Genomic DNA, 27,237 nt, shown 5'->3' with positions numbered 1-27,237 from the left:
ACAAAAGGTATAAACCGCTAAAAATCAATCACCGATCAACGCCGATGTTCCAGAGTTGTTCGATAACGCTCGTACAAAAGCTTAGTTCGATGCTGCTTAGTTTGATATCGGGGTTTACGATTATATTCGAAGCAACTGCTCTTTCATTTAATCATTCTTTCGATGGAATTTCACGCCCGAATCCTCAGCCGATAAAAAGATCGACGAGATTGTCCAACAGAAGCCGACGCAAATTTTCCGTTAAAGTATCGTAAGAGAAGTCAGTGTTCTGTACTCGGTACCGTTTGCGTCTTTCTACTGCAAGTTCGACATCGAGAATCGTTCACACGTTAATATTCTATAGCCGACAATAACCGAATAGAGCGAACGTCCGCAAGAACTTTTATCTCTTACGTTTGCAATATTGCAACAGACTCGCGAGAAACAAAACGGCACGGTAAATTCTCCCCAATTTCCCTTCGGCTGTGTAAACAAAAATGGACAATTTGGGAAGAGGAGACACGATTATTCGAGCCTCGCACCTCGTATTTACAATTGCCCATCGGTAACTATAAAAATGTGCCGCGAATAATCGCATCCTCTTCTCCCAAATCGTCCATTTCTGTTTACAAGCCGAAGGAAAATTCGGGAGAATTTACCGCATTCCATATTCATCTACTTTCCGCCGCGAACTTCGAACTCGAGCACTAATCGTTTCTCTTGAACAAACATCGAATCCTATTCCTCCCTCACCGACATCGAATCGTCGCATTGAACAACGACGCAAAACGCACGCGAACGTTCTCTTCCTGGATAAAAGAGAATCGTCACCGATAAGAAAGCTAAAGCCAACGCGTCTCCCAAAGGAATCATAGAACGGGCCAGTTAAACGCTAACTTCTGTCAGGCTGGACGCTAAAACCGTAGGACCCGTACGAATTGCGAACGGTCTCCGACTTTCTCGCGAGAATGATTCTACTTGTTTCGCGAAAAAAAACGCAACAAAATGATCGCATGACGAGGCGAATCGTATCTAACGAAAAGCAATATCTATTCCACGCGAGAATAATTACAGCATCTAGTCCATCAATCACCCTTAAAAATCATCCAACGATCTCTTTACCGGCGCTGTTCGCCCCGTCTTCGCAGCCGACGCGCGTCGATACAGTCGCCTGTATGCCCATATTTTGTTCATGCAGCATCGGCTGCAGCTGCGGATGCAGCGTGGCCGTGGGGCGTCGGGTCGCGATTGAAATATTAAATTGCGGCCGAGCAAGTAACGGGGTGTACAGTCGCGATCGGGTCCGGTTCGGGTTGTTCGGGCTCGTCCCCGCAGCACGGTCCCCCGGTTGTTCGATTTCGCTGGCGGCGCTTGCAGGAAAGATCGCGGAGCGCGCGCGGGGGTGGTGTGCGCCCGCGCCGCGTTCACCACGCAGGAATCAATAGGGCGTCGCGATGTCGAGGCGGCCGTCTGGGTTAGGTCGTACCCGAGCGTCAGCGACATCTCTCACCGTCGCTTTCCTGGGGGTCGACGAGCAGCTCTCCGCGAGGCCGTCACGGCCGCCTTCAGGACCGACCGTTCGACCCCGCGGCCCTTTTTCCTATCACCGTACGCACCCTCGCCGGAATGGCCGACACCGAGTTCGAAGAGTTCCGGCACTACTTCGAGAAGCTGCCCCAGCACCTGAAAGCGCCCCTGTCCAATTACACGTGAGTAGACGAAAGCCACGAAACACACACTCTCTCTCTCTCTTTTTCTCCCTCTTTCTCTCTCGACGTAACCGGGACTAGCAAGAAGCATCCTCCTCGGCGCCGTCCCTTCGGAGAGGCTAGAAACGTATCGGGGACGACGACGGTCGCCGTCGACGAGCACAGGTCGACGGGCAACCTTGTCTCGACCAGCTGGATCGACGATTGCACCCGGCGATCGGGCTCCGGACGTTTCCGCGACAATTTCCATCATCCCCGAGGACGATTTCCGAAGCCGCTGAAGCGGCGTCCTTCGCCGCGAGCGGACTCCTCGCGCGACCCTTAGAGGCTCGGTCGGTCCGCTTCGTGGGAAGAGAGGCGCCTCGGGGTTAAATTCGCCTCGATTCGATCACGAAGTGGCTCGTGCTTTCGTTGAAATCGCAACGGGGGTGGTGGTGATTTCGTTTCATTTCGTTTGATCTCGTTTCGTTTCGTTTTATTTCGTTTTGTGCGTAACTCTGACGTGTCCGCCGCGGACGCAGCCCGCAACGCGGCCTGATTGGCTTCGCCGTCGCGGCGAGGTTAAATATTTAATGATCGGTGGTGCTCCGCTAAAGGTTTCCCAAGCCGATGCCGCGAAGACGAGTCGCACGGTCCTCGGAGACGCGGACGAATCGCAGGATCTCGGACGCGGACGCGTCCGATCGATTTATCGGCGACGCTAAATGCGGACGGACGGACGTGGCTCGATCGTGGGAATCTAAGGGAATTGTTTGTTCGAACTATCGGGGACACGGTCGAAGATCGTGTTCAGACCGATCCGATATAAATAGCAGACGCGAGCGTGTCCGCAGGATCTCGCGCAAGGGATGAAACTTGTTCGTGCGCGAACGCGAACGCAGAGGATCGAAGGTTTTCGTTTCTCCGGAGTCTTGAATGTGTTCGACGATGCACGGATACGCGTTCTCTCGCGTTGCATCGCTCTCGCTCGGCGTGTTGCGCCTTTCCGAAGGAGATCAGGGGGGTTGTTAGCCATGGTCGCGGCGGGGAAGATGCACCGCGGAGGCGCGGTCGATGCTGTTCCCTCGTCTGCGAAAGAAATCTGACGCGGAGAGATGCGGTTCGCGAGGAATTTCTTTTTTTGGGTGGTTTTCGGGGCGGCTGGGAGTATTTTTGGTTTAGGGAAAATTTCGGTGGCTGGGAAAATCGCTCGGACGAGCATTCAGTGTTTAGCACTCGACAGTTTATTTTCTGGAGAATTTTGCGTGATCGGATGGAGTCGGATGACGTAAATAAAGTTAGGAGAATCGAGATGTGTCAAGGATAGACTTCGTTTGCCAGCGAGAATCGCGAAGCTTGGTTTCGTTGTAAGAGAAACGATTTTTCGCAGGTTCGATTTTATGTATACGGATATTTTAACCCCTTGCTATTTTGTTCCCAGTTACGGTGGTTAAACATTTCTTGATTGTGATCATTTCTTAGAAGAGAATTGTTGTTTATTGTGGACGCATATTTTCTTGAATAATTGAATATTGCGAAGGAAAGCAGAATTTTATCGAGGGTTAAATATTCGGATGTTTTAACCCCTTGCTATTTTCTTCCCAGTTATCACGACTAGAAATTTTTCGATTTTAATAATTTCCTAGAAGAGAATTAATAATTATATTATATTATATAATTCTTATTATATAATATAATTATATTATATTATATAATTCTTATTATATAATATAATTATTAGTTATATAATATAATTGAATATTGTGGAGGGAAGAGCAGAATTTTATTTCGATTAAAATATTCGGATATTTCAACCCCTTGCCACTTTCTGTATTTATCGTGTGCCCACATTTCCTTGATTAATTACATAATTATTAATTACATAATGTAATTAAATATTGTCGAGAAAAGAGCAAAATTTTATTTCGACTTAAATATTCGACTATTTCAACTCCATGCCATTTTCTTCCCAGTTACCATAACTAAAAATTTCTCGATTTTAATAATTTCTTAAAGAAGAATTTGTGTTTATTGTGTGCCCACATTTCTTTGAATAATTAAACATTGCGCAGAAAACAGCAGAATTTCATATTTCGACTTAAAAGCACGGAATAACATTCGCGCATAACAAAATACGATCATGGCTGTTTGCGCGATAGCTTTCGCGTGTATCCGGCACATTTTAGGGTTGTTGCACCACTTTACAAGAACGGATATAACTCGTAAAATGTCAGAATGAAAGTTTCAGCTGTTAAAGCATTTTTATTAAGTTTCGCCTATTTTTAGTTCCCCGGTATTTCATATTCTCAATCAAGAGAATGACTATATTTAGTGATACGGCATTTCAGGAGGCGGTCAAGAAAATCACTATTATTAGTCATACGGACGGTAATGTGTTAACAGGTTCGTACTAGAAATCTCCATTATGAGTCAGACTCGTTGGGGTGGGTGGGGGGAAGGGGGTTGAAAGATTAATTACATAAACGTTAGCTTTCTAGATGAATAAACCATGAAAGCTTTTCCTCGAATGATTAAATTCTGCTCCTAAACCACGTTAACGCGTTGAACCTTTTAACCGTTAAACCGTTTAGAAGCCGAGGATATTTTAAACAGGCATTTTGTATTTTGTTGGAAATATTTTTCTGAAATTGTTCAGCGAATCGTTGATCGTCTTATACGTTGATAACGTAAAATAAGATCCCCTTGCAACGAGATAATAAGATTCTACTTTAGTACCGACTACATACGCGTCGATCATTATAATTAGATCTTCGCGCATAATAAAAATAATTTGCACTAGTTGCGAGAAATAAACAGCAAATTGAAAGTTCCTCCTTTCTGTAACAATTTTAACCTTTTGCACTCGAGACTATTTTAACGCTTTGCACTCGAAGCCATTTTAACAGTCGATCTAAAATAATTCTTCCGACTTACAGCATTTCGAAATTGCGTCTCGCGATTCATGCAACAGTTATACTTTTAATAATATTTAAAATCTAAGCTTCGATAATATAAAAATGATCTTAGAACGTGCTAAGGGTTGATAGATTCAGATGATAAGATTCTACTTTATCTAAAATCTAAGCTTCGATAATATAAAAATGATCTTAGAACGTGACATAACAATTTTACCGGTGCCTCGGAGTCACCACTCGAGTGCAAAGGGTTAATAGATTCAGATAACAAGATTCTACTTTAGTACCGACTACATACGCGTCGATCATTATAATTAGATCTTCGCGCATAATAAAAATAACTTGCACTAGTCGCGAGACATAGACAGCAAATTGAAAGTTCCTCCTTTCTGTAACAATTTTAACTCTTTGCTCTCGAGACTATTTTAACGTTTTGCACTCGAAGCCATTTTAACAGTCGATTTAAAATAATTCTTCCGACTTAAGTATTTTCATTTTATACGACAAAGTGCATTTTATGCGTACGAAATTGCGTCTCGTGTTTCATGCAACAGTTATACTTTTAACCCTTAGAGCTCCGCGCGTTTCTCGAGTACTGTCTACCAGCAACTCCGGCACATTTTTTGGAGCGGAGCGCTCGAGATAAAGGAAGTCTTATTTCGAGCGCAAAAGATTACACGTCCTTGCGAATGCATTCGATTTTATTTATTTTATAAATATACATTTTCCAATTGTAAATAAAAGATAAATTTAAAATTTTGTAATTCACCATGGTGCGATATCTTTGGTAACAATCTCCCATGTGCATTCTGGGTTTACTTGGACAAGTGTCACGGTATTCACTTTGCCAAATAGAGTTACCAGATATTTCTTTCAAGTTTCGAACATTTTCTGCGTAATCGTTGGTTTCCTTTATAATTTCATTTACCGATTCGTCCGTGAAAAATAATTTAAAATATTGTATTGGCTGTTCAATGTTTGTAGGAACTTGTGGTCCAACGACCTGTGGCAATACGCTAAAAGGTATTCTATCTGGAATATGTAATTCTTCCGTAACATCGCGCCATTCGTCTAAGTCTTGCAACGAATTTTCGCTTTCGCTTTCAATAATTCTCATTCTTCGTCTCTTTGGTAGTATAATTTCGCTGCTACTACTCGAAGCGTCAGAATCATAACCAACATTGTCTTCCACAATGTCTTTTAACTCTTCAAAATCGAATACGTCTTCGGTATCGCTCGGCTCTAAATTCTCATCGTAATATCTATTTTTCTCCATGTTGCTGACCATAGAAAAGCTCGAAAAATGGTTTAATCGTAATGGTACAGACTTAGCACGTTTTAACTACAGATAACAATTGCTAGCGCCGACGATAACGTATGCTAAACACATTTGGTTCCGCAGCGGAGCCTTCGGAGTTACGAAACAAATGACAAATGTCTCCGTAGCGGAGCTTTCGGAGGGCTAAGGGTTAATAATTTTTAAAAAACTAAACTTCGATAATATAAAAATGATCTTAGAACGTGACATAACAATTTAACCGGTGCCTGGGAGTCACCACTCGAGTGCAAAGGGTTAATAGATTCGCAGTAACGCATCGGCGCCCCTAAATCTGTTCAATCTTTCTATTGCTTTGAGTTTCGCCGGTTCAATTTTTCCGTAATATTTATTACGGAATGTATATTATTATATTTTTCCGTAATAAACGCGTAAAACCCGCGGTCTAATTATAATTATAGCTTAATCCTTCCAGCACGCTGTAGCGAGCACTGTCCATCAAGACCGACACACGAACTTCAAATTCCGCTCTGTTCTCAGTGGCCGCGTTTAAAAATGCAGCGAGCCGTGCCGTATCGATTACGTTATTTTCCACCCTGCCCGGACACGACCCGTCGTCAAAAATGAATAAAAAAAGAAAGATCGATGCCCAAAATTAAACCCGGCCCATTAACCGGCCCGTCATTCATGATTATTTATCTCTTCCAGACGGATCCAGTCCGCGCTATTAGCGAACCCGTTGCGCTTTCATCGTTAATTATCCGATCGAGCGGCCTCGTTCCTTCGACACCGTTGAATTATCTTCGACGAAGTACGCTGGAAATAAGAAAACACTGTTCTCGCGCGAATATCACTGTATTTCTTTGGAGTTATTTAACGCGGCGAGTGCCGCGTGGGCGCGTTAGGGCGACACTAAATTTTGATCAGTTTTCAAAATTCGTTTTTTCTTAATTAAATTGCTTTGAACTTTTTGAGGCTGACTTCCCAGATTTCCTTTTTTTTCTGTTTAGAGCAATTTTATTCTCTCTTGAGATTATTTTGTGTTTTGAGCACTTAATTACATTATAATTACGTTATAATTTAAAAGTAATTTACAGTTCGGTTGTAATTCGAAAGTAGTTCAATTACATTGCAATGCAAAAGTATTTCAATTACATTGTAATTCAAAAACACATTTCAATTACATTGTGATTCGCAATTCAGATCGACATTTAATTAAATTACAATGTAATAAATTATAATGTATTAAATTGCAATGTAGTAAATTACAATGTAATAAATTACAATGTAATAAATTGCAATGTAATAAATCGCAATGTAATAAATTGCAATGTAATAATTTACAACGTAATAAATTACAATATAATAAATTGCAATGTAATAAATTACAATGTAATAATTTACAATGTAATAAATTGCAATGTAATAAATTACAATGTAATAAATTGCAATGTAATAATTTACAACGTAATAAATTACAATATAATAAATTGCAATGTAATAAATTACAATGTAATAAATTACAGTGTAATAAATTACAATGTAATAATTTACAATGTAATAAATTACAATGTAATAACTTCGTGTTACTTCTATCACTTTTATTACATTCTCCTGTGACTCTTCATTCTTACTTTCCGAGAATTAAAGCTAATTCAATCACAATATTCGCGAGATTGTTGTCACCTGTTGCGAAACAGTTTATCGGAATTATTTCTCGATAGCTTGGAATTTCAATTTCGATCGAAAAATAATTCCGGCAACGTCGTCGTCTTTTTACCTGTTGGACGACAGTGTTCGAGTGTTCCTTGCTCGTGGCGAAGTGTTTCTTGAGAGTCCTAAACGTGTCAGCCTGCTGAGCTTTGATCCACTTGCCGTTTTAAATGGATAATACTTTCAACAGAAGATGTACCGCGACGGCAACGCGTTACATCAATCTGATCGCATATCCTGAGAAGTGTTATTGTTTGAAGATTCATGCTATTGTCAGATATACATAGATCGATGTTTCTAGATAACGTAATGAACTCTGAAATTATTTATTTAGTATAAATAAAAAAAATGATACGAGTAAAATAGTAAAGTACGAGTATCAGAGTTCTGCGAAATTACAATTGAATTACATACTCAAGGGATTATAATTACAAAATAGTTCAATTAGATTGTAATTTCTAATTCATTGTAATTTACAATTACATTGTAATTCAAAAGTAATTCCATTACACTGTAATGCAAAAATAATTCAGTTACATTGTAATTTGTAATTCGTTGTAATTTACAGTTACATCGTAATTTGTAATTTACTGTAATTTACAATTACATTGTAATTTGTAATTTGCTGCAATTTACAATTATATTGTAATTTGTAATTCGTTGTAATTTACAATTATGTTGTAATTTGTAATTCACTGTAATTTACAATTACGTTGTAATTTGTAATTTACTGTAATTTACAATTACGTTGTAATTTGTAATTCACTGTAATTTACAATTACGTTGTAATTTGTAATTCACTGTAATTTACAATTACGTTGTAATTTGTAATTCACTGTAATTTACAATTACGTTGTAATTTGTAATTCACTGTAATTTACAATTACGTTGTAATTTGTAATTCACTGTAATTTACAATTACGTTGTAATTCAAAAGTAATTCAATTACATTGTAACTCAAAAGTAATTCAATTACATTGCAATTCGAAAGTAATTCAATTACATTTCAATTTCGATTCGCAATTCAGATCGCCATTCGATTAAGTTACAATGTAAAAATTTACAATATAATAAATTACAACGCACTAAATTACAACGTACTAAATTACAACGTAACAAATCGCAACGTAACAAATCGCAACGTAACAAATTACAATGTAATTACACGTATCTATTACAGAACCGTTTTCGTGCCAAGCCAGACACAACGATTCCTACGCCAATGGTCACCAAATTTCCCTAATCTCATTGTCGCAGTCGCGTGACATATCAGAAAGATCGTCGCGTTCTCGAATTGTCTTAAACCCGCCAGTAAAGTCGCGCAGAATTTACACGGGAATTTGATCGAATTCTCTGACCGATTCTAGCCGATACCAGCCGAAGTCTCCGGCACACCCGAACTAACGATCTCGATTCCTGTTCGACACAGGCTCGTCCACGATGTGATGATAGACGACTCGCCGACCTCGTCGCAGTACAGCGACACAGAGGTCGGCAGGGCTTGCGATGAGGTCGGGCCCGATTCCGAGGACGAGGACGTCGTGGTGATACATCGGCACGACACGCAGAGCGGCCACACTTCCGGCGACGACAGCGAGGATCTCGACCAGAACTGCTCCATCGTCGCTGATAGCGACTTTAGGTTGGTAACATCGTAAGTGTGCCAGCATTTCGTCTTTCTTGTCTGTGAGTGTTATGTTAGATCTATATAGATAGTCGAAGATCGTGAAGATCGCGGAGTCGGTTGATCAAGTTATACAGGGTGGTCATTCGAGTACTCGTTATCGTTTCTGTGGTTGTTCCATGATCGTAAAACGAACGTCTACCTTCCGAAGGAAACGTTTATGCCAATACGGTAATGTCTCTCTAATTGACGCTCGGATTGTCCACAAAAATGGACGATTTGGGAAAAGGAGATACGATACCGCACAAGCTATTAAAAATATTTACTTCTTCGCGGTGGAGCCTCTTCCGACGACGGCTTCCCTTCCGTCGCCGGACGACGCACGTTTACGTAATGTCTCCCTAATTGACACTCAGATTCTGCACAGAAATGGACAATCTGGGAAGAGCAGATACGATTAATCGAGAGTTGCGGCTCGTTTTTATAATTGTCGACGATCGGTAACTATAAAAATGAGCCGTCCACTACTTTCGTCGATGTTTCAAATTTTCGAAAAATTTGTCGATACTCGAACAGCTATAACTTCGTGCAAAAATATCGTACAACAATGGAACTCGGCTCGTTTTAAAGCCCGAAGTGTCTACTTTCGGGGGCCGTTCGTCGATTCCTTCGACAATTCGCGACACATGGATGGGAAACCTCGTTCCAGACTTTGCACAAAATTTCTAACCTCCGAAACATCGACGATATTCAAAATACTGTAACTTCGTGAACAAAAATCGTGGAACAACGAGACTAAACTCATTTTAAAGCCTGAAATCTCTACTTTTTTACTGTGTAATTCATTTTCGTCGGAAAAATTGTTCGGAGACACGGCACGCGAGAAGCTGTAACAATTTATATCGGACGAAGCAGAAACGAGTCATTTAGGGAATCTTGGAATTAGAAACGGCGTACAGTAAATTCTTCCTAATTGACGCTGGGATTGTGCACAAAAATGGACAATTTGGGAAGAGCAGATACGATTATTCGAACCTTGCGGCTCGTTTTTATGATTGTCGACGATCGGTAACTATAAAAACGAGCTGCGAGGCTCGAATAATCGTATCAGTAATCATAAAAGTAAATGATCGGAATTACATGGAATTACAATTAACGATTCTTTAGTACGTCGTAGAATAGAAAAACTTTCGAAAGAAATCGCATAAAGGAGCCAGAGTACGCAGACGACGCGACGTCGGCAAAAATAAGGCTGCAGAGGGAGGGTTCAGTTTCCTATCGATTCGAAAACGTCTACTTTATTGATTCAATGGAACTAATATAAGAACCGTGGAGAAGTAGAGTAGACTAAATATAGTAGACCTCATATCTTCGCATAGTTCGCACAACGACTGTTATTAAAAATCAAACAAAATGATCGTCAAGAAATAAAAATTAAAATCTTTGAGCGTCGAGAAATATTTCTCGCAGGCGAATCGGAATATCTTCAGAGATTTTTCGAAAATCTGTGCTCGTAGAATCTTGTTTTTTTTTACAATTTTAATACTGTCTGGACCATTCTGTATAGCATTCAACTCTTTATAAAATTCAAAAGAACTTCCGCAAATTCTTCATATCACTTTGCGATATAGAGGGTGTCCCGTATTATTATTATCCCGTAATATTAATTTTCACCTGGAAGGAGGTGATTCCTGAGATCATTTGAAGTATCTTTTTCCTTAGCGAAATTGTTCTACGAGGCTTCGTTTATGAGTTATTCACGAAAGACACTGACCAATCGAAGAGCGAGTGCGGCCGGCGCTCCGCCCTCGCGACCAGTGCCGTGTCGCGTCGGCTGTCTGACGCAGCGGCAGTGGTCGCTAGGGCGGGGCGTCAGTCGCACGCGATCTCTCATTGGTCAGCGTTTTTCGTTAATAACTTGTGAACGAAGCTGCGGATCGCATTTTCGCAAAGAAAAAAGTTACTTCAAATGGCATCGGGAATTACCTCCTGCCAGGTGTATTTTCGCTGAGGAAAAAGTTACTTCAAATTGCTTGGACACCCTGTATACTCGGATAAATCTTCTTCTCACTTTTGCATGCAAGATGGAATGAATTTACAACATGTCCAGACCCAGTTCCGTTAAATAGTGCCTTTTTCTATAGCTACCCAGTGTCACGATCGCATCCATGACGTTCTTATTTATGTTTCTCGATGTAAGGATATCGACTTTGACTGTACCAACTTTAGAAATGCATCGTGACCAAAGCAAGTTTGCACTTACGTTTCTTACAACATGTTAGTAGTATTTCGTTACCGCAACATCCCGAATCCCTAGAGAAAGAAGAGACCACCGTCCTTTAGCAAACGTATTGAGAATAGTTCGCATAACATTTTTTCATAGCATTCTTAACGATGTGTATCAACGTATCCAGTATTCAAAAGTGAATTTCCCGCCATTAACTCGTTGACAGAGATAGACGAAAGTTTTACATAGTAAGTGTCGAGTTGTTTTATTTATTATTATATTATTATATACTTATATAATATTATTATATTTTATATTATATATATTATTATATATATTATATTATTATTATTATTATATATTATATTTTTAATATTAATTTATTTCATAGTATATATATTTTTATATATAATTTTAATATTTAATTTTTATTTGGTGGAAAGTGTACGAAATTTTGTCATCTTTTAGTCGAAGTTATTTATGTAGATTAATTATTATACTTCACGTTTCGAATTGTTATGATAATTCGTATACTTTTACTTTCACTATTTAATGTTATTAGAAAAGATAATAATAATAATAATAATAATAATAAAAATATATAATAATTTCTATTTATAGTTTTACTTGCTTAGTCGTTATTACTATAATTATTAATGCACATGTTTGTACGTTCTTAATTGACTTTTACGTTCATAGTTCAGTAACAATCGTAATTTATTTATATAATATTTACTACTGAATAATTTACAAAATGTTGCAATAATAAACAATAATAATACAAAAACAAATACGGTGGTCTTTTAACGATGATATTTAATTTCATTTAATTATTATATTATTTTATTTAATTACCAAAAGGGAGAAAGCCTTTGAATGGTACTGATACAGTTGACAGAGAAATTACAAAGAGACATTACCATGTATAGCCTCTGGGTGCGTGCTTGCCCTCTCGCACGGTGACATTTCGCTGTCGAAGCAATTACGTTCGCCAGTTGTCCGCACCGATATTAATATTACAGAAATGTTTGCGGCCGGTGACCTATTCGAGTATACTTTAGCGTAAATGTCGAGTAATAAACGATCTGTCTCGTTGCAGTCGGATAATGTGAAAACCGTCGCGTCAATTAAAAGTTCACTCGTCGATAGACTGCGGATTTTATGCATATGTAGCAAAAATGGTTGAACAAAAAAAGAACACAGAACAGAGAAGACACGAAATACAGTTATTCTGTAATACTGCAAATACTGTTGCATTACTGTCGCTGCATTAACATCATTGAAAGAAGAAATATATTTTTATCATACATCATATGTTATATCATACATACGTGTATTTTATCATACACCTATTTTATATAATTGACGAGACAAATCTTTATTTTGCATTAAGATCCGCAGTCTAGTCATCGGACCATCAAAACGAGAAAAAAAGTATCTTTGTAATCCGCTTTATAAATCTAATATTTTCGCGAATTAAGGAATTATATTTCTTTTTATATGTTTAATTATTTAATTATTTTTATAATTATATATATAATAATTATTTATTTATATAATTGTATATATTAATTATTTAATTATTTATATAGTCACACATATATATTCATTATTTACTTATTTATATAATTACACATATTGTATATTCATTATTTACTTATTTATATAATTACACATGTGTATTCATTATTTATTTATTTATATAATTACACATATTGTATATTCATTATTTACTTATTTATATAATTACACATATATATTCATTATTTATTTGTTTATATAATTACACATATATATTCATTATTTACTTATTTATATAATTACACATATATATTCATTATTTACTTATTTATATAATTACACATTTATATTCATTATTTACTTATTTATATAATTACATATACACATTCATTATTTATTTATATTTTTATATATATAATTATTTATTTAATTACATAAATTGCAAGATTTAAGAAAAACAAAGTGCACAATGCCAAAATAGTTGACATCGATCGATGCTGGAGCACGAGTGACATTTTCTAATTGCATAGGAAAAAAACGGCTACATTCGGGAAACCTCATTTTCCACAAAAACAGTCCGTTGGCAATAAATTAGGGAAACCTCGTTTGAACGGCCGTGTTCTTTGCCTAGTTTCGCCATTCTATGATGGTTCGCCCCATTCCCTGAAAAGCTTTGATCCAGCTTTGGTCTGTCCCTAAAACGTTGACACACACCGCCGAGAATGCCACCATTTAGCACGGTGCACGCGACGGAGTAACTGCATTTGTTCCGGCAAGAACGCACCCAGGTTCTTTTCCATTAGTAGCACAATTCGTGCTGTGACAATTTCTAATGCGCTCATCCCCTGGATTTACGGCGCGGCGCGGCTGTGCGCTTCGCCGCGCGGCTCTCTTTGCACGCGTTTTAAACAACAGACATCTTTTGTTCGCGCGGACTCATTTTCTCACGCGATCCGGGTTTTCAAGCGGTCGGAGAAATTTATCCGGCCGCGACGTTCGCTGGAACTCGCATCGATGTCGAGGCGGAGTTACAACTTCGAAAAATTTAAAAAAAAAACGAGATCCGACTTTTCCTTTTTTATTAGAACAATATGCGTCGGTGAGGTATTAATGTTTTTTTCAAGAAGTTCTATTTTCTAAAATTCAGAAGATACTTGATGTTTGTGAAATTATGTTACTGTTACTAAATTATTAAATTATATTATTATATATTATAGAATTATATTATTACAAAATTATAGTATTATTCATTATATAATTATATTATTAAAAATTATATTATTCTTATTAAATTATTATATTGTATATTATTAAATTATATTATTACATATTATATAATTACAATATTTAAAAAATATTATTAAATTATGTTATTATATATTATACATATATTACATATATTACATTATTAAAAGGATATATTATAAAATTACATTAAAATTAATTACGTAAAAATATTTCGGTAACAAGTATATGACGAGAATTTTTAGGATTTTACGGAGGGTGTATATTGTAAATATATAACGAAATTAAACAGAATTAAATTTTTTAATAAAGGTATTGATACCTCTCCCGCGCATAGCGTGTTAATACTCTCCTCGCGCAATTACGTGCACCGAATGGTTTTAGAATGCACGTACGCTTTTCTCTCGTTGATTTATTTCCGATAACGACAGACACGATTAAGTTGCAATCGTAAATCTTGGGAAATGTAAAAAGTATCGCTCATATTTGCTGACGCGACCCGAGGTTCGAAAGACAACCTGCCCTGCATATTTTTAGGATTTCAAATTTATGAAAGCAAATTTTTATAAATGTACGAATACCTGTCTCACATATTTTTAGAATCTCAAATTTACAAAAGCAAAATTTTAGAAAGCTATTTAATACTTATACCGCATATTTTTAGAATATTAAATTTATAAAAGCAAATTTTTAAAAAGGTATTAATACTTGTCTCACATACTTTTAGGCTCTCAAATTTATGAAAGCAATTTTTCAAAAAGGTATTTAATACCTATTCCGCATATTTTTAGGCTCTCAAATCTATAAAAGCAAATTTTTAGAAGGATATTAATACCTGCCCCGCATATATATTTTTAGGCTCTCAAATCTATAAAAGCAAATTTTTAGAAAGGTATTAATACCTGTCCCGCATATATATATTTTTAGGCTCTCAAATCTATAAAAGCAAATTTTTAGAAAGGTATTAATACCTGTCCCGCATATTTTTAGGCTCTCAAATCTATAAAAGCAAATTTTTAGAAGGATATTAATACCTGCCCCGCATATATATTTTTAGGCTCTCAAATCTATAAAAGCAAATTTTTAGAAAGGTATTAATACCTGTCCCGCATATATATTTTTAGGCTCTCAAATCTATAAAAGCAAATTTTTAGAAAGGTATTAATACCTGTCCCGCATATATATTTTTAGGCTCTCAAATCTATAAAAGCAAATTTTTAAAAAGGTATTAATACCTACCCCACATATTTTTAGGCTCTCAAATCTATAAAAGCAAATTTTTAGAAGGATATTAATACCTGCCCCGCATATATATTTTTAGGCTCTCAAATCTATAAAAGCAAGTTTTTAGAAAGGTATTAATACCTACCCCGCATATTTTTAGGCTCTCAAATTTACAAAAGTAAATTTTTAGAAAAATCGCGTATAAAATCGAGTTAAACAGAAATCTATTTTTCCCTCATAATTATCGAAGTTACCATTTTATCGGTTTCACGTATACCATAAACGTCTGAAATCCTAAACCCTGTTCGATAATCGGTTCGGACAACGTTACGTTGACCTCGCCATCCGACCCGTTCCGGAAGCTTTCAACAGAAACAACACCCTCGGCTGTCCGGACGCTAAAAAGTCAGCGTACCCTGTCGACAACACCTGAATATTTACTCCGATATTTCCGAGTTCCACGGTGAATCGCGTAATAATCCTCGTCGGCGGAGCAATTATGAGCGATGACTGGCGCGCATTGAATCGAACAGATGTTGTATGTGGCCTGTTTTCAATGATATCACTTTCCCCGAGATCCCGATAAGAATACACCTCGAACGGCATGGTGAAAGGTAGCTTAGCTCACTACACGACTACCCTTGGGTGACATTAGCTTGTTCGGTGGACTGAGCAGCAGGGGTCGATCGGCAGGCGTCGGTGGTCCAGGTCCCGGCGGAGGTGCCACTTCCGTTTCCGGCGGCAGAGACAGCGTCGTCAGCGATGTCGGCGACTCTTGTTCGAGTTTGAGCTCTTGGCCGACGCCGGAACACGTGCCGTCTAATCGACCGGGAAGCGGCGGCACCGAACGTCGACGCCGGAGGTTACCTGAAATCCCGAAGAACAAAAAATGTAAGACAGTTCTGCTTCGCGACCGCTTCGGCGTCATCCGCCATGGCGAATCCGTGGGAAAATTCGCGGGAAAGTTCCAACTGAGAAAATTAATTGTCGATTATCAACAGATTAATGCGGCAAATATTTATGCAAAATAAAACTTCGCGAATTGCGGCAAATAAAATTTTGTTCCTCCTTCAATATAATTTTAATAGTATAATTGTAAATTCTTTTTGTATTTTCATTGTCTCGAATTTGGCCCGCCTGTTTTTATTATAAATCGGTGAAATTCGCAGTCTAATTATTACCGATGAAAACAGAGGTTCCATAAGTGTATCGCAATGCGGAAATGGGAGGCGATTCCTGAGGCGATTTGAAGCAGTTTTTTCCTTAGCGAAAATGTTCTACGAGGCTTCGTTTACGAGTTATTCGCGAAAAACAGTGACCAATGAGACGCGAGCTCGCACAGCGCTAGGCGGCCGGGCCAATCAGCGGAACTGTGGGCTTCGCGCGCTCGCCGCCGTCGGGCCGCCTCGCGCCGCCGAGCTCGCCCTTTATTGGTCAGTGTTTTTCGTCAATAACTCGTAAACGAAGCCGCGGATTGCATTTTCGCTAAGGAAAAAGTTGCTTCGAATCACCTCAGGAATCTCCTATTTCCGGATTGCGAGATATTTTTAGGATACACTGTATGTATACAGTCTGTGTACAAAGTATTCGTTCATATTCTAAAACGGAATAATTTCTTTTCTAATTGTGCCAAGCGATCTAAATTCTTTTCGGGATTTTATCTTGTTATTTAATTTATTTAATGTCGTATCTGCTTAACAACAATTAACGACTACTTGTGCGAGAACATCCGCAGGGTTACACATGGTGTGACATATGTAATAGTTTCGCATTACATTTTTACATTATTCTCTCGATCTAGGCTTTTTTAAGTTGATTAATTTCAATAACAATTTTTCTAATAAACAATTTGGTTTCTTCTAGATATGGCATAACTTTTGCTGTTTGTTTATAGTTATTATTATTCTCTGAATCTAGACTTCTTTAAGTTAATTTTCAATAACAATTTTTATAATAAACAATTTGGTTTTTTGTAGGTATGACATAACTTTTGCTGTTTGTTTATAGTTATTATTATAGTTATTATTATAGTCATGATTATTCTCTGAATCTAGACTTTAAGTTAATTGATTTCAATAACAATTTTCATAATATAAACAATTTGGTTTCTTCCAGGTATGACATAACTTTCGCTGTTTGTTTATAGTTGCCCGAACATTTTTCGATGGTATGGGGCATTTTTACTTTTTTTTTAATTGTACAATGGACATTCAATTAGGATGTGCTTGACTGTAACCTCAATGTTACAGTTGTTACAAAGTAATTTATCTGTTTTAGAGAGTACGTATTGATGCGTTATTATTTTTCAAATATTAAAGGGATGAACAAGAATTCAGAGCACTCGGTTCAATCATAAACAAAAAAATATTACTTCGTTTTGAAGGGCGTACTTTGTACGCCGACTGTATCTCTGTAAACCGCGTAATCCGACTCGCTTGTTTAGCAAAATATCGCAAGCAAGCGTCGATTCGAACGCTCCAGCGGAAAGTGAAAATACAATCGCGCTGCATCCTTTTCGCGGCCGGAAAGTCGTGCCGCGCCGCGCCGACGGCGCTGGCGATCTGGCCGCGCGAACAATCCGATCCGGCGCCGATCCGTTTACCTCTAGAATAGCGTGACCTTGAGCGGCCGAGACGGCGCGTAGCAAGGAATCGACCGTGCCGCGCGCATTTCTCATCCGATATATCGCGGATTCAACCGCAGAATCTGCGACCGCAACGAAAGAAAATCCAATAATGACGTCTATTTGCGTCGCGGCGCTTGTCCGAGTCTCGCGCGTCCGCGACTCGTGCCCGCGACGGTTGCCGGCGACGGTCGCCATCCGTATCTGGTCGCGTCGACCGCGCGTGTCTCTCGGTCGTTCCGATCAACCGGTCGCCAAGAATCGAATCATGCGGGACCTGCAGACTTTCGAGCGCCTCGTGATTTTGCGAAGAGGTGCGGGAAGGGGGGCGATGCCCCTCGTTCGATTCCCGAGGATCCACGGGGATCCATGATTTTCCGTGACCGTTCGTTTGATCGACGATCTCTATTCGCAGGTCTGCCCATCGGTCAGATGACCATGCAGTCGTCGTCGTCGCTGGCGGACGAGCTGAACGCGGCGAACGGCTCGACGTCAAGCAGACCGCATTTAGTCTTACGAAAATGTCATTCGAGGATCCGCCACGAGGACAGCTCGCCGGACAGCGAACGGATGGCCACCGACAGCGGCCATTCCACCGCTCACTCGCCGGAAAACGGGCCGAAAAGTGTCTCGCCCATACCCTGCAACACCCTGCAGAACACAGACTCCGCTTCGCCTAGTAGCACGCCAGGTGACATTTTTAATTTCCTCTAATTATTTGTCACGGTTCAACGCGTCCACCGCCGCGCCGGTCGTGCCCGGTATGCCATGAATTGCCAGAGAGCAGATCTATCGACTTAAACTTTAATTTTCGGTTGTATTTATATTATATTTTTATATTGTATTTATATCATATCTATATTATATTTATATTATATTTATATTATATTTTTATATTATATTTATATTATATTTATATTATATTTTTATATCATATTTATATTATATTATTATATACACAGGATGTCCCAAAAATGTCTCGCAATCCGGAAGGTAGGTTCCTCAGGTTATTTGAAGCAACTTTTTCCTTAGCGAAAATTCAATCCGTGGCTTTGTTTACGAGTTATTAGCGAAAAACTCTGGACCAATGAGAGGCGAGCTCGGCTGGCACGAGGCGTGGCCCAGCCAACGAGCGCGCGAAGCCCAGTTCCGCTGATTGGCTCGGTCGTCTAGCGCTGTGCGATCTCGCGTCTCACTGAACTCGTAAACGAACCCTCGTAAAACATTTTCGCTAAGGAAAAAGTTACTTCAGGAACCCTCATTTCCGTATTACAAGACATTTTTTTAGACACAAAAAGTCTCATTGCACACGTTCATTCAACCGAATGTTTGCTAAATCGGTTAACTAACGTCCGATCGTTCTCTCGAAGGAAGCGGAGGCGTTCCGTTCACTCAACTGGAGTTGCTCGAGGCAACGCATCGAGGACTGCACAAATTTGTGCCAAGACATCACGACGAGATCGATCTCGAAATCGGCGATCCCATCTACGTTCAGAAGGAGGCCGACGATCTTTGGTGTGAAGGTTCGTTCCGATCGGTTCTAACCTGTTGTTACGGTACCGATTACTTTGCGATTGATCAGACTGCGGATTTTTATGCAAAATTGTCGTTCGTTGCGAAATGCAACGTCTACGTTAGTGTCTTTTTTTAATCGTTTCGAAGAGTTCGCAGTGATACGATAATATTCTGAAATTGTTGAATGTTTTTACTATCTTTCATTTGATCTACTCGCTTTTATCAAAAGATGCATAAAACTCGCAGTCTAGTAATAATACATTCGGAAACTCTGGCCAATGTTCTCTAGGTGTTCCAAAATTATGGTATTTCTAGGAAATGAGGGGTTCCTGAGATTATTTCAAGTAACTTTTTCCTCAGCGAAAATGCAATCCGTGGCTTCGTTTACGAGTTATTAACGAAAAACACTGGCCAATGAGAGGCGAGCTCAGCTGGCGACGCGAGGCGGCTGAGCCAACGAGCGGTCGAAGCGCTGTTCCGCTGATTGGCTCGGCCGCCTAGGCGAGCCTAGGCGATCCAATAGGGAGCGCTAGGCGAGCCTAGTGAGCGCTCGGCGAGCTCGCCTCTCATTGGTCACTGTTTTTCGTCAATAACTTGTAAACAAAGCCGCGGATCGCACTTTCGCTAAGAAGAAAGTTGCTTCAAATGACCTCAAGAATCTCCCCACTCCGGGTGCTCGCATAATTATGGGACAGCCAGTATACAAATTGATTCGATGAGACAACCGTCCCGTTAACGGCGCCATCGTTGCGTTTCGATTTGAAGGTGTGAACCTCAGAACAGGTCGTCAAGGAATCTTCCCCTCGGCTTACGCGGTCGACATGGATTACAGCGACTTTGACCCGTCAGCGCCGAAAGTGAAAAGGGAACGATACCTTCTGGGTTACCTGGGCTCCGTGGAGACCTTGGCGCACAAAGGTACCGGCGTCGTTTGCCAAGCGGTGCGACGAATCGTTGGCAACTCGAACGAGTCGCCCGTCTCGCAAAGCTGCATCTTGGAAGTATCCGATCAGGGTCTCCGGATGGTCGACAGAAGTAAACCACGGGTAAACGTCCTATTTCTTATCCACCGCACAATGGTCGATCGCGCCGTGAATTCGAGAGTTCAACGTAACAGAAATTAAATAATCGATAATCGCGACCAGGCTGCGGATATTTATGCAGATATAGTAGATCGCTGTCGACTGATTCGCAGCTACTAGAATCGCACGGCAGCTATATTAGGCCGTAAATACATTCCGTTTCTTCTTTTATCAGACATTTCTTTTGTTTTCTTTTTTATTTATTTATTTATTTTTCTGACTTTTTATTTCGTTCATTTCGAATCCTCATCTATTTAGTAAAAGCATGATTTTATACTTTGTCAAGCTCACAGTTGTGTCTGCATTACCGACAAAATACGTTCTTATAATTTGAACAATTGTAAAAGAAGAATCAGGAACGAGTCATTTTATTCTGTCCTATGTTTTTAATATTAAAAATATTAATCTGTTGTGGGAAGAGGGATATAGAACGAGGAGGAGAAATAATTTAGAAATGCAGTAAATTCTCTCCATTTGTCACTCAACATGTAAACAATAATGGACAATTTTGGAACAGAAGACACGATTATTCGAGTCTCGCGATTCGTTTTTATAGTCGTCGATTGTCAATAACTATAAAAACGTCCAAAAAATTGTCCAACTTTGCTTATTTCAAACATTATTCACTAACACAGTATACATACACGCGCAGAGGTTTTTTTACTATGTGTGTATATCAGTGCGGTGCTTTGCCGAACTGCGTACCATAACCTGTACGATACAGTTCTCGATGAGTCAGTGCGAACACGCTTGACCATAGAGTACCTATACCTAATTTGTGAAGTGCTACAGTGAGAATATCTTGATCCTAGGAATTGTAGCTATGTGTGTACATTTATAAGAAAATGGGTCACGTGAACCTTGACACGCAATAATCGGAACGTCCGCAGTACATTGGCTTGTAGTAATAATTGATACATAACCCCAATATTATATGCAATATTTTGAGAAAAAATATAATAATAATAATATAATAATATAATATATTCAAGTTAATGAATAGTAGGTGTAGCTCAAGTGATCAATTTATTGGCGTAAAAGGTCTTGTAATTTATATAACGAATGTGGAAACGTGCACAGAGAAATTACGGTGATCGATTGCAGAAACATTATTATTCAATGCGCTGGCAAAATCGAAATAAAAATATTTAACGGGAGTACGATTGGCCTGAACAAATGTATATTCAATTACAAGCAGACAAAATTAGTCGGCACGCTGTCATTATCGTCCGAAGCTATCGGCTGCAGCGAAGAGTGGAATAATGATTCGTTTTACAATTACAAATTACTGGCTAATGATCACGCATTACGCACACTGTCCGCGATTATTGATTATCCTCCTCGGGGTTGAGTAATTGATCACTGATCACACACGCTGCCGGAGTCGACCGGCTATAACGAACGTCGAAACGTTTTAAACGTTCGAATTTCGTTGTGCGCATTATGGTCATTGATTTGTTGATGCTTTTACCACGTTTTTACGCTGTTCTACTTTCACAGAAAAGCCAGGGACCCTGCCACGATTATTTCTACTCGCTGAAGAACGTTTCCTTTTGCGCCTTTCACCCTCGCGATCATCGCTACCTCGGCTTCATCACGAAGCATCCTACCCTGCAGAGGTTCGCTTGCCACGTGTTCATTGGCCAAGAATCCACGAGACCCGTCGCCGAAGCCGTCGGGTATGCATACTGATCTCTCTATTCGCCCTAATTTACTGTATTGTTATTAGTCTCGAAGATATAGTTTCCAAATTTAATATTTAGAAAATATTGCACGAACATGCTGGCTGCCGAGTCAGTGACCACAAAAATTAGTCGAAATCGTAGCAATTTATTTGATAAAAATATACAGGGTGTCTCGAAAATGTCTCGCAATCCGAAAGTGGCAGGTTCCTCAGGTCACTTGTAGCAACTTTTTCCTTTACAAAAATTTTCCCCGAGGCACGATTAAAGAGTTATTAACGAAAAACAGTGACAAATGAGAGGGGAGCTCGGCTGGCACGAGGCGACCGAGGCGACCGAGCCAATGAGCGGAACTGGGCTTCATGCGCTGGTTGGCTGGGCCGCCTCGCGTCAGCCGTACTCGATTCTTATTGGTCACTGTTTTTCGTTAATAACTCGTTAACGGTGCTTTGGAGAAAATTTTCGCAAAGGAAAAAGTTGCTTCAAATGACTCCAGGAACCCCTCATTTTCGGATCGCAAGACATTTTTGGGACACCCTGTATAATATGAAACATCATCGTTTTTATAATTGAAGATCTCTGTAAAGTCCCTCAACGACGTGCATAACATTGAATTTAAAGGTGGAATGTTCTCTTCGTAGGCGTGCTTTCCATCGGTTCTACACGAAGTTCATCGAGACTGCTTTCCCGATAGAGGATATCTATATCGAATAGATTATACTGCTGGCCTGTTCTATAGCGGCTACAGAAGAAAAGATAAACACACACACACATTCCTTTGACCCTTGTACATACTGCCCTCTTTAGCTGTAGATACAAAAATGACAAACGCGAATCAAACACCCAATTAAACGACATAATGCGACACGCGCACAGCTCTGTGCACGCCCGTATAACTAGACTGCGGATATATCTTTTATGCGAACTGAAACGCATCGATTGCGGCACACAGAAAATCCATAGACATTTATTCCTGCTCTCGGATAATCATTTGAATCGATTACAAATAATGTAACCGCCGAATCGTTCGATTGTTCCAACACAGCGTCACCGTTTTCTATCTCAGCTACAATATAATGTCACCCTAATTAACGCTCAGATTATCCACAGAAATGGACAATTTTGGAAAAGGAGATACCTTGTGGTATAGCCTTGGTATTTGGTATAGCCTTGTGGCTCGTTTTTTATGGTTATCGATTGTCAACGACTATGGAAACGAGTTGCAAGGCTCGAATAATCGTATCTCCTCTTCCCAAATTGTCCATTTTTCTGCACAATCTGAGCGTCAGTAAGGGAGACATTACTGTACTCGTTTACGTTGTACGAACGCATAAAATCCGCAGTCTACGTAGAACCGTCGCGCTGCTTGCGAAGAATACGGATTCAGCCCTCGCGATCGGTAAGAAGAGAACAGTATTATTTTGCAACCACGCGACACCATGAAGCGTAACGAAGACGACGGTCACCCTAAGCGTTTGCGTTTCGTTCGAAATCGTTTATACATATTTCTCGGTCTCGCGGAACAGTCGGAGCCAGCCTCTCGTATTTTCGAACGGCAGCGTTATTTACGTTGATATATGGCCGTGCATGTGGCACAGATGCATATGTATTTATCTGATACATATATATACGTATATACACATATATACATATATATACATATATCTGTGTTAGAACTGTGCGCACGTACCGAGCAACTTCGGAAAGCGTCATGAAAGGGACCGATTCCAGCGCCATCTTTCTGTTCTCGTTTCTCTTCGAGATGCTCGCTTTTTACCGGTAGAAATCCGATCATCGTTTGCGTACAGAGCAATTCTTCCTCGACGAGTTCGCGATCAGACCGGCACATAGTGGGCTGGATTGAGAAATTCAGTGACATTCTGTTATAACTTTTGAACCATCAAAGATATTGCAATGAAATTTTCACCTAAAATATTTAAAAAATAGTTATTTTCAGCTATAGATAATTAAATTCTTTTTGCATTTGTTAAACAATAATTTTTAATTAATTTTCATTGATATTTTTTATGAAAAAAAATTGTTTAAATATGATGTTACAAAGTTTGTTTCGTTTACTTATATCTTTCATGTTATATGGAATAATTAAAAATTTTAAATATCTGTCGACTTACAAACGAAGAAGCGTTCTGTAATACCGACTGGAACACAGAGAGATTATCTTCGATATCTTCAAAAGTAACGTAACGTTGGTATCTTTAAAACGTAATAATTTGCAATCTGGTTCGTCTTGGTATGTAACTTTTACAGAATTATGTAGAGGAAAGTATCCTGAAAATATACTGTTTGTCCGAAACCGTGATTCCTTGGGTATCAAAAGATATTCCTTGTCGAATGTAAAGAATTTTTACACTTTTTGTATTTTATTAAACATTATATTTTTCATATATAGGATACGATAACCTTAATTTAAGCTACTGTTTCCTAACGAGAAATATTGCCTCCTAATGTTAAAAAAGAAAGCAAAGGAAAAAATTAGATTTGTCGGGACATTGCGAGGGAAAGTAGCATATTTTTTGGCGTCAAATGTAGCGTTCAAAATGTTCAACTTTAAATTGTCGTATCTGTTACAATTTATGATCATTTTTATTAATATTTCCACTTACGAGGGTAATGGACATTTAACAAGCAATAAAAATTGACTGGACATCGATATGAGAAAATTAGGTTTTTGACAAAAAGTCACTAAAATCTTCGATCCGGCCCACTGTGCGCCACGATTACACGAGATCCATCCGAGAGAGAAAGAGAGAGAGAGAGAGAGAGAGAGAGAGAGAGAGAGACCGATCCGACAGAATCATCATCAGCGATCGCCGATCGTTTCTCGCACGTGTTTACGTTAACGCGACGCACCGCGAGCTGACACATACACACACACAATCACACACACACACACATCGGATGAGAGAGACATTTAATATTCGACTAAACCAATTAATACCGATAAGAACTCTCTAATCGCCAACTCCCCTCGATCCTTCGACCAAGCTAACCGTATAGCGACACGTAGAATGATAAACGACAATAGCGTGGATCGTTCCGACATTGAACGCGAAAAGATGGAAAAGGAGGAGACAAAAAAAAAAGAACCGCGCGGTGGATATTTTCTTTTTCGGCCGTTCTCATCCGTCGTGCCCGACGGTTCACGACGCGCCGATCCGTAAGTTTCTCTTGCGTTCTCTCCCCTCCCCTCCCCACGCTTGCGTTTCCCTTCGCGCCGCGTTTCTCTTGCGTTTCGCTCTCCTTCGATTCGAGCCCGTTGTTTCGCGTCGCTTTCGCGGACCGAGATTACATTTATCGATGGCAACGAAGCAGAGGACGGGACGAAAGATAAGAAAGAAGAAACAAAGAAAGAAAGAAAGAAAGAGACCGAAGCGCCAAAGAAATAAGATATTTTATCGTGTGGGTGTTTTAAGAGACTCGTATAATATGTATATTTTTCTATCTTTCTTTCCGGAGAAATCGTTGATCATATTAGATTACGTTGTTAACGATAAGCCGTGACGTTTTAAGAACGATCTTCGATCGCCGCCGCCGGTCGTTTTCGTTCACCGTCGCTAAAAAAACGACCGTTAAGATTATCGAAGCGCACATCGGCCTCTCTGTAGCAAATCCTATCGATTCGAATTGTATTGTACAACGTTGTACAGTAATGTCTCTCTTACTGACGCTCGGATTGTCCACTAAAATGGATAATTTGGTGAAGAGGAGATACGATTATTCGAGCCTCGCGGCTCGTTTTTATAATTGTGGACAATTTATAACTATAAAAATAAACCGAGGACGTCTCGAAACAAAAATGGACAATTTGGGAAGAGGAGCCTAATTGGGAGCCTTATTAAGAGGAGTTTTAAGAGGGGAATTATTCGAGCCTCGCGGCTCGTTTTTATAATTGTGGACGATTTATAACTATAAAAATAAACCGAAAACATCTCGAAACAAAAATGGACAATTTGGGAAGAGGGCCCTAATTGGGAGCCTTATTAAGAGGAGCTTTAAGAGGAGAATTATTAGTCTCGCGGTTCGTTTTTATAATCGTTGACAATCGGTAACTATAAAAACGAGCCGCATGGCTCGAATAATCGTATCACCTCTTCCCAAATTGTCCATTTTTGTGCGCAATCTGGGCGTCAATTAGAGAGACATTACTATACTACGGCGTTTCGTAGCGTTTCCATGCGAACCAATCGCGCAGTTGTTGTTACGAATCAAATCGCACGCACCGAAGAACGACGATCACAGAGAATTTGTATGAAACGATGCCTCGGAGATTAAATTGCGATCATTAATTTGTACCGACTTCCACCGTCGCCGTCGTGTCGTTCTAATCGGCGTTAAACTCGTTACGGTCTTGCGAACTCGGTTCGAATCGCGTTTCAACGGACACGGATGTTTATTAGATTTGTTGGAAGAAATGGGTTCACGGTTCACATAGGATAATTAATACTTGTAAATAATGATAATCGTTTCTACGATCATATTTATCGGATATCGTTCGACATTTCTCAATATTGTTGTAATATTTTAGCAAATATTTTCTGTTCGTTCGCTCGAAACAGGTTATATAATGTTTTATTAAAATATTTTCTACTCGTTCGCTCGAAACGATCTTGTTTTAATAACGGTGGTGAGTCACGGTTGAGAGATGAATGTTCACGGAACGTCTAGTTCTAATGTATTATACCGAAACGATGATATACCGAAGGATGATAATTTAAACGTCTGGTAATTTAATTGAATAAAATGAAAATTGTGATTTTATATTTGGTTATGCATCTGATGAAATATCGCGTTATTGCCAGCTACTACGCCGTCTTCTATAATTGAACAAATGTTTTTGTTACGAGCGGATTTCACGCGTTTACGGCAGAAATTAATAGACGCGATTCGAAACGGTGAGAACAT

General features: G+C 39.4%; 1 protein-coding gene across 4 annotated transcripts; it reads left to right on the top strand.

Moving 5' to 3' along the window:
* The first annotated feature begins 1,427 nt into the window (after positions 1 to 1,427).
* Positions 1,428 to 27,093, top strand: Aplip1 (JNK-interacting protein Aplip1). 4 transcript variants are annotated; one of them, XM_033475931.2, is made up of 8 exons: positions 1,428 to 1,688; positions 9,001 to 9,213; positions 16,089 to 16,303; positions 18,451 to 18,726; positions 19,406 to 19,558; positions 20,316 to 20,596; positions 22,133 to 22,311; positions 22,956 to 27,093. In XM_033475931.2, exons 1-8 carry the CDS (start codon positions 1,606 to 1,608, stop codon positions 23,026 to 23,028), a joined length of 1,473 nt encoding a protein of 490 aa, XP_033331822.1. In that variant the 5' UTR covers positions 1,428 to 1,605; the 3' UTR covers positions 23,029 to 27,093. The 4 variants fall into 4 exon arrangements, with proteins under 4 accessions (XP_033331822.1, XP_033331820.1, XP_033331821.1 ...); XM_033475929.2 differs by having other exon boundaries at positions 16,068 to 16,303; XM_033475930.2 differs by having other exon boundaries at positions 9,001 to 9,225.
* Positions 27,094 to 27,237: the final 144 nt, after the last annotated feature.

The sequence above is a fragment of the Megalopta genalis genome, chromosome 1 (assembly GCF_051020955.1).
Source record: "Megalopta genalis isolate 19385.01 chromosome 1, iyMegGena1_principal, whole genome shotgun sequence".
Lineage (NCBI taxonomy): Eukaryota > Metazoa > Arthropoda > Insecta > Hymenoptera > Halictidae > Megalopta > Megalopta genalis.
Note: the sequence above shows the minus strand (reverse complement) of the source record. Positions and strands in the feature narration are given on the sequence as shown.

What these genes read in the sequence shown, in the direction of transcription:
- Aplip1 (XM_033475928.2), top strand. Translation starts at nt 1,606, where the DNA reads ATGGCCGACACCGAGTTCGAAGAGTTCCGGCACTACTTCGAGAAGCTG. An exon ending in GACTTTAGGTTGGTAACATC is followed by an intron (nt 9,226 to 16,067) that starts GTAAGTGTGCCA and finishes GGGTGACATTAG; the next exon opens with CTTGTTCGGTGGACTGAGCA. An exon ending in CGACGATCTTTGGTGTGAAG is followed by an intron (nt 19,559 to 20,315) that starts GTTCGTTCCGAT and finishes TTCGATTTGAAG; the next exon opens with GTGTGAACCTCAGAACAGGT.